Below are 14,638 nucleotides of genomic sequence, written 5' to 3'. Positions count from 1 at the left end.
CTTCCTGATAAGACTAGAGTGGTGAATTTCACACCTTTCTTTTCTTTGTGAAGAAACCTGGGTGTTAATGGTACAGGATTGAGTACCATTGTATGTCTCTAGCTGTCTGTTAGTAAACCTGAGGGATGCCTGTGGAAAAAAAGGAGAAGGTGAAGAAATTTGAGAAATGAGACTAAGAAATAGGTTCAAACTGGTCTCATTTTCAAAATGGGTATTTGTTTTATTAGCAACTTTTAGATGTGTATTCGGAAAACAATAATTTTAAAGAAGCTTAGTATTGAGAGCCTCAAAGAGTCTGCCAAGGAAAGGCTTAGACTGCTGATTGCTATAATTAAACAGAAGAACAACAGTCAGAAAGAAAAACTGAAGACTCCTCTTTTTATTCTACAGGTGTATTTACAGGATACAGCCATGGAAACTTGGTCAGTTGATCAGGTCTGCAGTTGGCTGGTGGAGAAAAACTTAGGAGAGCTAGTACATAGGTTTCAAGGTGAGTTGTTTATACTTTCAAAAATGTTAATTGAGCAGTCGAGATATTGAGTGTCCTCTGTCACTGATTTCTTTTTTCCTAATGCATGTGAACATTGATGTGGAGTTGCTACAGGAGGCAACTTTCATTTCTTTACCGACTGTAGCAGAGTTTGCATTTGACCTAGTATCCATGAGAAAATCTAATTATTTCAAAAAGAATTCAAAATAAATCTTGAGTTACTTAAAATACACATTTGATATATACATTTAATATTGCTTTTGTCCAGGAAGTGCATTTTTAGGCGGCTCTGTACAGTGTTGGATTTACAAGTATTGATTATTGCCTGGGAGGTACATTAAGAATACTTTTCCAAAAAGATTTTTTTTCCTTATGAAAACAATGGTAGAATCAGAAGAGGGGAGGCATTAATGTGAATGTAAAAAATTTTACTGTGACTCCATGTTGCAGTACTTTCTTAGGAACAGACATGCATTTGGAATTATGCAATATTAGTGTTCTATTTTTGCAAAAACACAGATAATTTTATAACTGCAGAGCACAAGTTTAGATGCTCCTTTTAACATGAGAAATAATTCTGCCTGCTCAGGGTGCCGTGTTTTACAGTATTTTACCCAGCAGACAGGTAGAGATTTTTTCTCTTTTTCCCAGAGGAAGAAGTAAGTGGGGCTGCTCTCCTAGCACTTAATGATCGGATGGTTCAGCAATTGGTAAAGAAAATTGGGCACCAGGCTGTTCTAATGGATTTAATTAAAAAATATAAGCAGAAGAGTCAAGAGCTGAAGTCCCCTGGAGAAACAGCCCCGGTCACACAAGCAGAGTAAGTGTTCATGAATGGCCTTATTTTTGATTCTGTGCTTTCCCTAAGATGGCTGTAGCATGGCATATGGAGTTTAAACTTTGTTGAAAATTGTGACCATTTTCAGCTTGTGTGTACAGTAACAGTTTTTGCAAAGTTTTATAAATCAAGATACCTTTTCTTTTAATGCACCAGGTTTTTAAACTCCAACTCCATTTATTAGGGAAGACCTATAAGCCTGAAGTTCCTGTATAGAAATCTCTGTAACAAGCAGTTAAAATAGAACACAAGCAGAAATGAATTCCTGAGCTTAGGTCTTAAAGCTAAGACTTGAGGAAGGCATCTTTTTCTGCTTCTTTGCTTTCCACAAAGCTATTTATGTGTGTATTTACTTATTTGCCCAGGATTCCTTACAGTAACTAATTTATATTCTCTTCCAGAGGCCTTCATAATATGAGTTGCTAAAGATTTTTGCTGCACTGGATTTCAAGAGTGTTCTTGGAGCACTGAATGCTGTGGTAGCATCCCAGAGAAGTCTTGTAGAAAAATTTGTGATGGTTTTGAGGTTATTTTTTTTTTTAAATCATTGACTTCTGCCATGAAAAGGAATGATAACAAAAATTATAAAATTAAAAATTTCACTTTATAATCTATGTCCCAGGATCATTCAGGCTTTCTGATTTGGATTTTTGATATTTGAAACTTTTTGCCAGATTTCTAAGTTTAAATAATTACTACATTCTGATTATTCATTAATTTTTAAAATAAGGTTATGATGGTTGATGAAATCCATTCCATGTTTTTACTTTATTTTTTTTTTCCAGAATATCTGTAAAACTCTTATGTTTCTGTCTTGCTTTTTTATAAGCAATGCAATGTTAGAGAGCTCTAACTTAGGTAATTTGATTTCTAGAGAATTTGGATATTTGGGACAAGGAGGGGGATAAGTCAGCTTGAAGGAATGGCCCACATTTGGTCTGGAGAGTCTACCATTTGATTTATTCGAGGGATTTCTTCTAAATGCTGTTTTGACACATCTGTGTAAAAGATCTGTGACTTTTGATGCAGTTCCCATTGTATGCCCTTACTCCTTTGCAGCACAGGGAGGGAGTAAACCTCATCTAGAGCTCAAAGTAATTTCCCAGCATTCTTGGGTCAGTTGGACTCTTGAGCTGGAAGTTCCCCTCAGTTGACTGGAATCTTGATGTTGCCTTAGACACAGCTTGGAAGAAAACTGACAGCCTTTTTTTCCACTGCAAAGCAGTTTAAAATGTTCTCTAGTAAATGAGAACTAACTGGACTGCCAGGAAGTCTGGGCATCATTCCTGGTCCTACCACTGACTTGGATTGATTGCATTAAATGTTGACACTCCTTTTGCTTCATCTCTAGGTTGTGAAAAATAATACATACTTACTTCCAAAGTTAATCACACTGATGTTCAGAGTATCATAATCTTTGAGAAAATATCTCCTCCTTCTCCCACACTAAAATATAGTCTTTTGTTAAATATTATGCACTATTAATGTGGTTTATAAAGCCATTTTGAAATGTAACCATGACTTAGAACATTGGTTTTCCAGGGGCTGAGTGGGGACTCTTCATTCTACCCAGTAAATAGTTGACTCTAAGGTTTGTGCTGTTTTACATTCAGATTCAATTATTCTGGTGCAAAATCACAATTTCAAGTAGGTTTATAGGTTATAGTTAGTAAAAATGTTTATTGGCTATATTTGCTTATTGTCAAATATGTAGGCACTTGACAAATATATGTGGGAGTCATAGTAACAGAAAAAAATGTATAAGAATGTGCTATTTATTTAGTTAAATAATTTTAATAAGTTCTTAATAAAGATAGGAAATTTGGTGTAGTAAAAAGAACCCAGAAGCTAGGTATTAAAACTGGATTACGAATCTCTGTTCTGATATTAGCTACTCATCTAACCTTGGAGATTTGCTTGACTTTTCTTAGTTTCAACTGTAAAATGAAGTGGGTAGAATAAATGATGCTTAGGACTCCCTCTGAAGAGTTTATAAAGTGGCAGCCTAGTCAGAGTTTACAGATGGGTTCCAACTTGAGTGTAAATTTCATTTAGTGGCTAACAGTTGCCTGGTATGTTACTTTGAAAAAGAATTTACAGGCCACATATGGACAGGATACTTGGCCTCCAACTCAGACTTAGGCAGATGACAGGAATATATAACAGGAAGGAGTATATCCAGTTGCTTTTGTGTTGCTCTTGTTGAAGCCGGTAGAAAAATCACTGGACAGGAAGTTGGAAAGTTGGAAACCTGAGGTAATGGGTGCTGTTACTGAGTAGCTTGTGGAGGTAAGCAAGTTGCCTTCCTTTCACTTGTATCACTTAGAAGATGAGGGAGTTAGTGAAGAGTGGTTCAAAGATCATGAAATTCCACAAATAATAAAAGGTCCCCCTAGACGGCAGGGAAGAGAGAAAGGATCTGATATAGAGTTTCTTTTTTTTTTGCCAAATAATAATGTTAATCAACAAAGGTATATTCTGTTATTACCATTGTTTCATAAAGGAAAGGATTATCAATAATGCCATCTTTAAATGTGATAGATGAGTGAAAACAGCACAGTGAACTGGCATCATCCACCTCCCAGCATGTATCAACTGTTAGTGAGTGAGATAGCCCCAGAGGGTTTTTCTTTCAATCCTCTTAGTCATGACTCTAATGTGGAGCTTGGAATGGACACAGATCATAGTGTTTAATCTGGGCTGATTTATACCTTCAGAGTCACTATGACAGCAACAGTTGAATACCCTAGACCCACCTTTTCTTTCTTGGTGACAGGGATGAACAGCCCTCCAGTCCAGCCAGTGGTGGGGAGCAGATGCCATCTTTCTATCCAGCTGACAACCTTGGTAACGGATTAATTGACCACAGAGTACTGAAACAGAGGTGGGATGGACAACTTCTAAACATCTTAAAGCCAATTGATAATATTTGTCTTTATTTTTATGAGGTTTCATGTTTAAATGTATTTCTAAGTGGAAACTATTTGTTTTTCTGGAAGGGATTTTTGTAAATCAAGTGATGAAGGTATTTGGTAAGAGATGAAGGTCATTTTTTTTATCTTTGCATTGAACAAGTTAAGTTTTGTGATGATATTATGCATCTTTCAAGGACACGTTGTTAAGGAAAAAGATGATTTTTCTGTCATAAACTGTCCAGAGTGATTGGCAGTAGCCACAAAGATGGAATTTGTTCTGCAAATAGTGTCTTATAGAATTAGCTTTTTGCAGAGTCTTTTTTTTTTTTTTTTTTTAATTTGAATTAACAGTCTTGACCATTCCTGATGGAGGCACTGCTTTGTTAAACATTTCCTTATATCCCTACACTGGGTTTTATGAGCTGTAGTATTTCAACATATGGGCTACACTGGAACAAAGGAAAACTATATATCTAGAGAAACAGACCCAGGAATGTGGCACTAAAGTCCTGAGGGGGACTGTAGGTAAGATACGGTCCAAGAGTCATGGTAGTCAACCTAGCATTTCCCAGCCACCTGCCCTGTGCAGTTCAGGCATCACCCTGATACCTATTCTTTTCAGCAGCTGCTGAGCAAATGCTTTTCTTTGAGTGTACTGTCATGGAAAGGAGAGATGTCAGCTGGCACCATATAATCCGGCGATAGTCAAGCCAGAGTGTCATCCTTTATAGTTTCAGTTTCCATTATCATCTCATTTAGCCCACGCAGCAGTCCGGTCAGGTCAGTATTATTCTCTCTTTCTTGTGAATTGAGTTAAACTGAGATTTAGAGAAGTCAAGGGGCTTCTATCTAGTTTCCCAAATGGGCTCTTCTCGCCTCAGCACTGGATATACTGCCATCAGCATGGGAGTTCAGGGGACCAAAGGCAGCAGCCTTAGCCCCTGGCCGCCCAGCCCCAGCAGCCCTGTGAGTGAGTGCAGGGAAACCTGACACCTTTGATCAGGAGCTCTTGCAAATGGGCTTTCTCTCTGGGTGTCCTCTCTGCTCTCTTTCTCTCTCCACAACCTGCAACCTTGCACTCTCATCCCTGGGCTCAAAGGCTCCAGCTCTGTAAGTGGTAAAATCCATTTTCCTTCACACCATTGGCTCCCACTTGGGGGTGATGAACGAGGAGGTAGAGACAATATCCTAGGTAGGACTTGGTCCCCGGGGTCTTCCTGGTCTGAACTGTGGTTCAGAAGATGTAAATATGTTTTAATGGTGGCTTCATTCACCTCCTTTCTGTTCATGGGTGCTTGTAGATTCCCGGTGCCATCCTTTGATGTGGTTCCAGGCGTGTGGAGTCAGTCGGGAGTCTTCAACTACCCCTTCATGAAGCTGCCAAAAGTTGCCAGTCCCTTCTCTGACTGTTCAGTAGAGACAAGAAGAGCAACAATTAGCCCCAGCAGTCCAACCCTGACACCACTGTGAATCAGTATTCAAACCGAAAAATGGGAATAATAACCACAAATACTTCTGTCACAGGGCATAATGTGAGGACCATTATCTAAAGATAGATAACACCTGCTCAGTGCTAAGCACAGGAAGCCGTGGAAAGCACTCAGAGTACCACAGTCTACTCAGCATGGCTCCAGGGAGTAAGCTCACTTTGCTGAGGACCTCTTTCCTCTCCCTTCTTGCTGCCAGTGGGAGACGAGGATGCCCCTTTCTACAGGTTCTCTGGGTCCCTTCTTTTTCCTAAGCCCTCTGATGATATTCCACTTTTATATGGTCCTGCAATGCTGGCTGAGTCAGATTGTTATGCCTGTTTTTTCACATGGCTGATCAAAAGCACAACTGGTACTTCAGGGTATTTCTCATTCTTTACAGTGTCTGGCATGGAGGAAGAAAAAAAAAGAATTGTGTTAGAAATGGAGAAAAATAGGAGAGTTTGGAAACCAGAGTCTCATATCTTTCTTCTAATCATAAAATGTCTTCTAATCTATGTGCCAACCGGCTGCTCATCACAAGCACCACAGTTAAACATGTCCAAAAACTGAACTCATGTTTCTTGCTTTAGTGTATATATAAGTGTAAGAAATACAAATTCGCTAGAACCCAGTGACTGGGGTAGAGACACTGGTGCTGGAAAGCCAGGGGTCAAGCTGTCCCTCACTCTCATGGAGCCACGTGATGGCCATCTCCATCTCTCTTTTGCTTCCCTCATCTGCCTCATGCCCTTGCTTCTTCCTTTGAGGATGGATTTATCCTACTATTCACGTACACTCTGTCCCATTCAGACTGGCTGGCCTATGGCAGGCTCACCACAGCACTGCCTCCAGGACATTCTCCATGAAAAGAGCTCAGATCATCCCAGGTAACAGACTCAGCCTTTCAGTATCTGGCGAAGAGGAACTAGGGGGTTCCAGCGCAGGGCAGATGTCCCCTCCTGGGCAGTCAGCTATGTGTGGGCAGATGAGGACAAAGCAGAGGTACCTGTTTTAGATAGTTTTGCTCTGCTTCTGCCATTTATTCAGGGCTATGGAATGGGGAGGGATAGAAGATTTTCTCCCCTCCCACATCCTATCTCAGAGAGGGGCTCCATCATCCAGCCAAGTGAGTTAAAATCCGATCCCTGGTTGGAGAACTGGATTTGACATGCTGCAACAGAGCTCATATGCCACAACCACAAAAAGAAATCCTCATGTGGCAACAAGTATCAAGGATCCTGCATGCCACAATTAAGAACTAAGACCTGGCACAGCCAGATAAACAAATATTTTCTAAAAATCACCTATCTCCTGCCCTTCTGCCCAGGGTGCTATTCATTCAACAGGTGTTGACTTAAGAGCCTATTGCACAGTTCTGTGTTAGGCTCTGTTCTTCTCTTCCCTTCTCTACCTGCTCATCATTGAAGATTCTGCTCAAAAATCCCTCTTTCTGAAGGAAACCACCCACTGCCCTGCCACTGATATTCCAGCTCAGGCAAGGAGCCCTTTTTCTACTGTGTAGCATCCTCTACACACCCCTTTCTTTACTTATAAGACTAGATAATGGAACTGATCACTTTAAAGTCTGTATTCCTGCCATAGAAGTGCTACCTGGGCAAAAGCCATACCCTTTTTCCCTTGTGAGCAGGGCATTTGGCATAGTACCTGGCAAACAGAGTTTTTATTTGAAATGAGGATGTATGGTCCAATGAAAGACTGAACACACCTTTACAAGACAGCATAAATATTTGAATAGCATCAATTTCTCTTTAGACATTTTTTATACAATTCCTGCTAAATGTGCTCATTTTTTGAACAGAATTAAACCCCAGGAGTTTATGGGCCACTCATACATAACAGGCTAGTAAGCTGATGTTTGGCTACAAGGCTTTCACGAAGCCATGTGCTTTAATGAGGTGGGAAAGGATGGTGGATCAAGTGCCACCTGGGGTGGGATCTCACACACCTGGGGTGGGAATCCGGACTGTTACTTGTTGTCCAGTGGGTCTCCGCACATTGTGTGATGGGAACCCCCACCTGCAGGTGTGATAACAGTGAAGGTACCTGGCAGCTGTTATAATCCCATACAAGGTGGCTGTCATTATGCTTGTGATAATTTCCCCTATGGTCCCTAAAAGGAACATGTGTTTTCCATCCAGATCATTTGCAGACAAGAAGTAAAAGAAGGCTCTAGAGGCAGGACATTCACATGACTTTGACTCTTGACACGATGTGTGTGTCCCAGTGGATGAATTCCAAGTTCCAAGGAAACATGCTGCTATGACATGAAGCAGCTTTCTCTGGTGATAGGTGATCCCATGCTCTTTACTGAATTGCTTAAATGCCCTTTCTTGATGGAAAGCTTATAAGGTCCTGTCCTCAGCATGTGTTGGCGATCGTTTGGAAAGATATTTTTTCTTTTACAACACCGTTCTTTATTTTTCCTCTACACTGTTCGAAACTGTTTGTTTCCCTTTTGGTACCTAATAAGGCATGAAATCAGATAAACAGGTAGAGGTATCCTAAATGCCACTTTAAAAACACTTGGCCTGAACTTTAAATATATGTGTGTGCAGATGTTTTGCTTCAGCCTTTGGGTGTAATTATAAATTAGTCACAATTTCACACATGTTTTAAAATTATTTTAATGATGACTTTTTTTCTGGGTCTGGCTACTACTATAAAATACTGTAGAATGATCTTACCCACCTATGCTCAAGAGGGCAAATGTCAGTAGGTCCACACTTGACATACTGTTTGTAGGCAATGCCACATACACAGCTAAAATAAGGAGCAGCACCCTTGTGTGTGTATCTTATCCATCACATAACAAGGGGAGGTTCAAAGTACACCAAGTCCACCCAGGTGATGGGTGATGGACCCAAGTGATACGTTGTCACACTTAGCTGCTGAATCCCAGGTCAGTGAAACTAGAGTGCAGTCCTACATCCCTCATCTCCTACCCTACAGGTGTATAGAACACCCATGACTAAGATTTGTGTGTTTTGGACGTATTACCTTCCAAGTCTAGTCCCTGACTGGACATTCCCAGTGTACAGTTCAGTTCAGTTCAGTCGCTCAGTCGTGTCCGACTCTTTGCGATCCCATGAATGGCAGCACGCCAGGCCTCCCTGTCCATCACCAACTCCCGGAGTTTATCCAAACTCATGTGCGTCGAGTCGGTGATGCCATCCAGCCATCTCATCCTCTGTCGTCCCCTTCTCCTCCTGCCCCCAATCCCTCCCAGCATCAGGGTCTTTTCCAATGAGTCAACTCTTCGCATGAGGTGGTCAAAGTATTGGAGTTTCAGCTTCAGCATCAGTCCTTCCAATGAACACCCAGGACTAATCTCCTTTTGGATGGACTGGTTGGATCTCCTTGCAGTCCAAGGGACTCTCAAGAGTCTGTACAGTGACCTAGTAAATGCTATAAAGCATCCCACAGTAAGAAAACCCATTTCCCTCTGTCTGGCCCAGAATTCTTTCTCTGTGTAACATCTATTAACATCACAGGGCCCACCTTAGGAACTGCTGACTTAATGATTTCTTACCTGAGTCAGGGTCCGTCCATTCATTCCATAGTAAACATTTACCCAGTGCTTACTGGATGCCAGGCCCTGGGAGGCACAGAGGATACAGTGGAGAGCAGAGCAGACCAAGCCTCCCCTGTCACAGAGTTCTCATTCTAATAGTGAGGAAATAATAAATACCTATGATATTACATTGTAAATATGTTTAAGTGCTATGAAGGCCAATAAGGTGAAGAAAAAAGGGGCAAATAGAGGAAATAGTGTATGTAAGTGCATGTGTGTGTTAGCTTCAGGAGGGTTTTCAGGGCAGTCTTTCAACTTTTGACTGGATGTTGCTTGAGCAGAGACCCAAATGAAATGAAATGAGGAACATTGTCTCATCAAGTTAGAACAGAAATTTCCTTCAGTGGAGGCTATCTGGACACAGCCAAACAGGAATTGCAGGGAAAACTAGGCTGTTGTGACTGATAAATAACTCTGACTCCTGCTCATTCTTATTAACTAATAGGATGTCTTCAGAGAGATTAAAGTAAACTTGATTTCTAGTCTCTTCTTCCCTTTTGTTCAGTCCAAAAGTTACTGAATATAAACCATGAACTAGATATTATATAGACAGTGGGTAAAGTGGGGGCAATTTTGTCCTTGCCTAGGGGAACTCAGATTCTGACAAGAAAGATACAGAAGTTAATAACTGCAATATTGAGAAAGAGACACAGAAATAGAAATGCACAGGGTATAGAAATAGCACAGAAGGAAAGATAAATGAGACTTTTAGAGAAGTAAGTATGGAGAAGGCCCCTGGGGGAAGTCTTCTCAAATACTGAAGGCAGCGGGGTTGGGGGGGTGGATTTGAAACATAATTTGAATTTCATCTGAAGAAAAATGGAGCAAGAGAAGAAAAGAACATTTCTAGAAAAGCAAATACCATGTGCAAAGGTACAGGCACCTGAAATGGAATAGGACATTCTATTTGGAATATGTGCTTTTGGAATGTGAGAGATAGAGGCAGAGAAAATGGACTTGCTGGAAATGAAGAGGGGTGGTGTTAAGGAGGCGAGAAGCCCCTGTGCTGTGCCAGTGGACAGGACAGTGCTCTGTAACTGTGACTGTACATGAGAATTTCCTGGAGGACTTAAATGAAATAGATCAGGGCCCTACACCAGTGCTTCTCAAGCTCCAATATAATTAAAAATCATCCAGGAATCTTATTAAAATGCAAATTCTAATTTAGTAAGTCAGGAGTGGGACCTGAGATCCAGCACCAACAGGTGCCCTAAGTGATGCTGGTGTTGTCTTATGACCAGCCTTTGCAGCAGCAGCAAGGCATTTCTGGGTGTACAATAGATTAATAGAGGCTTGTGCCTCTCCAAAATTCATATGTTGAAACCCTAATCCCAATATGATGGTATTTGGAGGGAGGGGCTTTGGGGAAGTAATTAGGCCCTGAGGATGGACTCCATATGGATGGAATTAGTGTTCTTATTAGAGGCTAAGGGGCCAACAGGACTTCCCTGGTGGTGCCGTCGTTAGGACTGCATGGTTCCATTGCAAGGGGGTGTAGGTTCAATCCCTGGTCAGGGAACTAAGATCCTACTTGCTGTGGGTCACGGCCAAAAAAATAGTATTTTTTTATAAAAAGGAAAGAGATCAGAGAGCTAACTTGCTCTCTTTTTGGCATGTAAGGACGCAGTAGGAAGACAGTCTTCCTACTATATTCAGTAAACCAGGAAGAGCACATTTGCCAAGAACCCAGCTTTGCTGGCTCCCTGATCTGGAACATCCAACCTCTGTAACCATGAGAAATTAATGTTTGTTCTTGAAGCCACCCGTGTGTGTATGTGTAGTTGCTCAGTCAGATCAACTACATATCTGACACGTATCTGACTCTTTGTGACCCCTTGAACTGTAACCTGTCCATGAAAGTTTCCTGGACATTTTCCTGAAATTTTCCATGGACAGGCTCCTCTGTCCATGAAATTTTCCAGGCAAGATTACTGGAGTGGGTTGCAATTTGCTACTCCAGGGCATCTTCTCAAACCAGGGATCGAAACTGCATCTCCCACGTCTCCTGCATTGGCAGGCAGATTCTTTACCACTGTGCCACCTGGGAAGCCCCTTAAGCCACCCAGTTTAATGCTACTTTGGTATAAATCAAGTTGCTTGAATCCTTAGAAATAGGAAACTTTTATTTGTATGAAGCTATATGGTTGAGGAACTGGCAAGTCACAGCCTAGATGGCACACAGTTGGGACAAGACTAAGTCAGTCTCTTTTTTTGGCCCCAAAAGTCACATAAAACCAGCACTGTGGGCCAGATTTGAAAAGTGAATTTTTCCAGGCTCATCCCTATTTAGCAGATGCTCTGAGAATATAAACTGTTTACATGAGGTCAGGGTTCAAAAGCCTAGTCATATACAGGTGGATTAATAAGAAACTGCCCTGAACCACCCGATTTTGATAATTATGAACTACAAAATTGTAGTACTGAACATTTTGCAACAACTGCATAGGTAATGTCTCATTACTTTTTCTTTTTTATGAATGAGAAATAAAAAAGAAAAAGAGGGACTCAGACATGATAGCTCTATGAGATATGTTTCTGTGACTGTCATGCTAATAAGTGTAAATATTGAGGGTAAGGTCACATTTCTGGGTCTTTGACCATCTGTCAATACCAAGAAGAATTGGAGAACAGGGAGAAATAAAAGATGTATTTATTTTATGCTTCTTTTCTTGATTAGTCAAATCCCAAAAGTTCCTGGCTCCTTGAATCTCTCACTGGCAACCAAGGACAGGGAGGATTTAAGAGGTGTCTGTCTGTCTGTGTTACAGCACCGTGCCTGATGCCAGCCACATCTCTACCTCTGCTTTCTGCTTGATTACATGTTCACACATGCCTTTCAGAAACTAAATTCCTCTGGAAATTTCATAGATTAAATGGCAGCTGTGATAGCCCAGAGCTATAAAACACAAATTAAAAGCACACATCAAATGATGAGAATGTGGAGCAAACATTTTCTGAATTACTCGTGGCTGCAGCTGAAGGAAAACAGCATTTCCTTCATAGTCCGTGCATGTCTTGCTGTGACATCGTTCTATATTTTCAGAGATGGCATCTCACCTAGCTCATTGACATGCATCTGTCTATTGGGCTTTTCAAAAACTTGTTTACTTTGTTTTCTTAGCAGTGGAAAGTCTTACCTAGGTAAAGTAAGGCAGGTGATTCACAGAGTATGGCCTACTAACACAGAAGCAACATTTCTGTTGAACTTTGTAGTTTGGTGAACTTCGATCCCTGTTTTGAAGATATGTATTATAAGGTCCTTTCATGTCCTACAGTTAGATGACAGATGACAGCATCTTGAAACAGATGTCTATTCCTTCTCTTACTTGACTCCATTCTCTTCTTCTATGTTCCCAAAACATTAAAGCTTTTAGATGTGGTTACATGGTATTTAGTTTGATATGCCAGAGTTGATAATAGAAAACTGGGCACCCTGATATATACCATTTTCAGTGTAGAGTTTGCAAGTTTCTGTGTGGAAAAGAATAAAATGAATGTAGGCTTGTGGAACAGTCTTTCCATTAAGACCCTGGAGAGCACAGTATTTGTCACTGCTTTTTCCTTCGATGCTGGGAATGCTACTACTGATAGAGGTGGTTCTTTACATATGAAGACCAAGCGTGGTAGTGAGAATGGCTGTTCTTCGCAGCAAAGGCTTCCACTTGTCTCATGCTCTTCTTCCTTAAGGACCGGAAAGCAATACCATTTTGCAGGACTAGAAAAGCATCACAGTCCCTCAGGGTAACAGATTATCTCCAAGCTGGGGACCCCTAGAGAAAAGTGTCATTTGTGGCCCAAATTTTAGGAAAGTAGACACGATGGCACCCTACTTCAGTACTCTTGCCTGGAAAATCCTATGGACGGAGGAGCCTGGTAGGCTGCAGTCTGTGGGGTTGCAAAGAGTGGGACACGACTGAGCGACTTCCCTTTCACTTTTCACTTTCATGCATTGGAGAAGGAAATGGCAACCCACTCCAGTGTTCTTGCCTGGAGAATCCCAGGGATTGGGGAGCCTGGTGGGCTGCCATCTGTGGGGTCACACAGAGTCAGACATGACTGAAGCCACTTAGCATTAACAGAAGCAGCAGACCTGATTCATGACTATGACGCCAAAAGTCAACCAGAATTCAGTTGAGTGTGACATGAAGTCTGCCCTTGGTTCTATAAAGAACCCACATGGGATGTAGCTAAAGCCTGGTGAGAAAACTTCTTTGGGAGGGTTTTCTCAATGGTGGTTGATTATTATGAAGTTTGCATAGTCTAATTCTTAGGTATCTTTTGTGTAAACAGAGGACTCTACTCCAATCGCCAGATCTGCCTCTCTTGCATTTGGGTCCCACACATTTTCATATCTCAAACTTGAGGACTTAGTGATATCACACTTCTCTCCGCTAGCACGTCAGCTTGATGCCTTCCTGTTCAATGGTTCCTTTATCATGGGTGGGTTGTTTTTAATATAATAGAACTCCCCTTTTCAAAAGTTGTCAATTTCATGTGTGAAAATACAAGTTTAGGCAATTTATGACTGTCTTTATCTGTCATAGAATGTTATATTTAATATTTTTACATCTCTCTCAAATGTTCCTGAAACTTTATATAACATTTTTGTTATAGAACTGTTCCTAAATAACTATATAGCAGTTATAGTTCTAGAACTGTTAAAGAATGGTTATAGAACTGTACAACAACTGTTTCATTTGACAATGGCATTAGGGAAATCAAAACAGGTAAGAAAGCAAGATATAGGTGAGTACCCATGGGGCCAGTACTGGACCAGGCCATGTGGGGGATTTAGACAAGGAAGACCACCAGAGAGTCAGGAGAGAGGGGAAGAGAATCTACCTGGGGAGAAGACCTAAGATGAACCTAGAAGAATGAAGTAAACTCAGGGCATTTGGGGTGAGAGAAACAACGGTTGACACATGCAAAGTGTGTCCTGGAGATTTAGAAGGCTTGAATCTTGGCTGGATCTGAGAAAAAACGTTGGATACTAGCTGATAATAAAATGGCACGCAAAATTGGACTATATTATGAGCTGTCCTAATTATTGAATAAGTTATATACGCTGGCGATAAAACAAGTAGTCCTTGCCCACATGTATGTCTCTCCTGCTCCCTACCAAGGCTCAACTTCTGTTTTCTGTATGTTGAGATTTTTCCTTAACAGGATGGAACTCCATTGGCCCTTTTCTGCATAGGGCCGTCTCGCTTATCCTAGGTGAGGTCCATATTGTCTGTTTCTTAGGAGTAAAAATAATTAGATGATTTTTCATTCTTATTAAAGTTAAAGTTTTACAGTCAGTGAGCTTCTTCCTGAGAACCTCTATCTCATAAT

At 41.0% G+C, this 14,638-nt stretch overlaps 1 protein-coding gene across 1 annotated transcript in view; it reads left to right on the top strand.

Annotated features, from left to right (window-relative positions):
• The first annotated feature begins 411 nt into the window (after positions 1-411).
• The window catches only part of SAMD3 (sterile alpha motif domain containing 3), a 41,984-nt gene continuing 27,757 nt past the window's right edge, over positions 412-14,638 (top strand). The window contains exons 1-3 of the mRNA XM_055534665.1: positions 412-490; positions 1,142-1,310; positions 4,105-4,212. Coding sequence (XP_055390640.1) covers positions 412-490; positions 1,142-1,310; positions 4,105-4,212 — 356 coding nt within the window. The remainder of the gene's footprint in view (positions 491-1,141; positions 1,311-4,104; positions 4,213-14,638) is intronic.

Source organism: Bubalus kerabau, chromosome 9 (genome assembly GCF_029407905.1).
Source record: "Bubalus kerabau isolate K-KA32 ecotype Philippines breed swamp buffalo chromosome 9, PCC_UOA_SB_1v2, whole genome shotgun sequence".
Lineage (NCBI taxonomy): Eukaryota > Metazoa > Chordata > Mammalia > Artiodactyla > Bovidae > Bubalus > Bubalus kerabau.
Note: the sequence above shows the minus strand (reverse complement) of the source record. Positions and strands in the feature narration are given on the sequence as shown.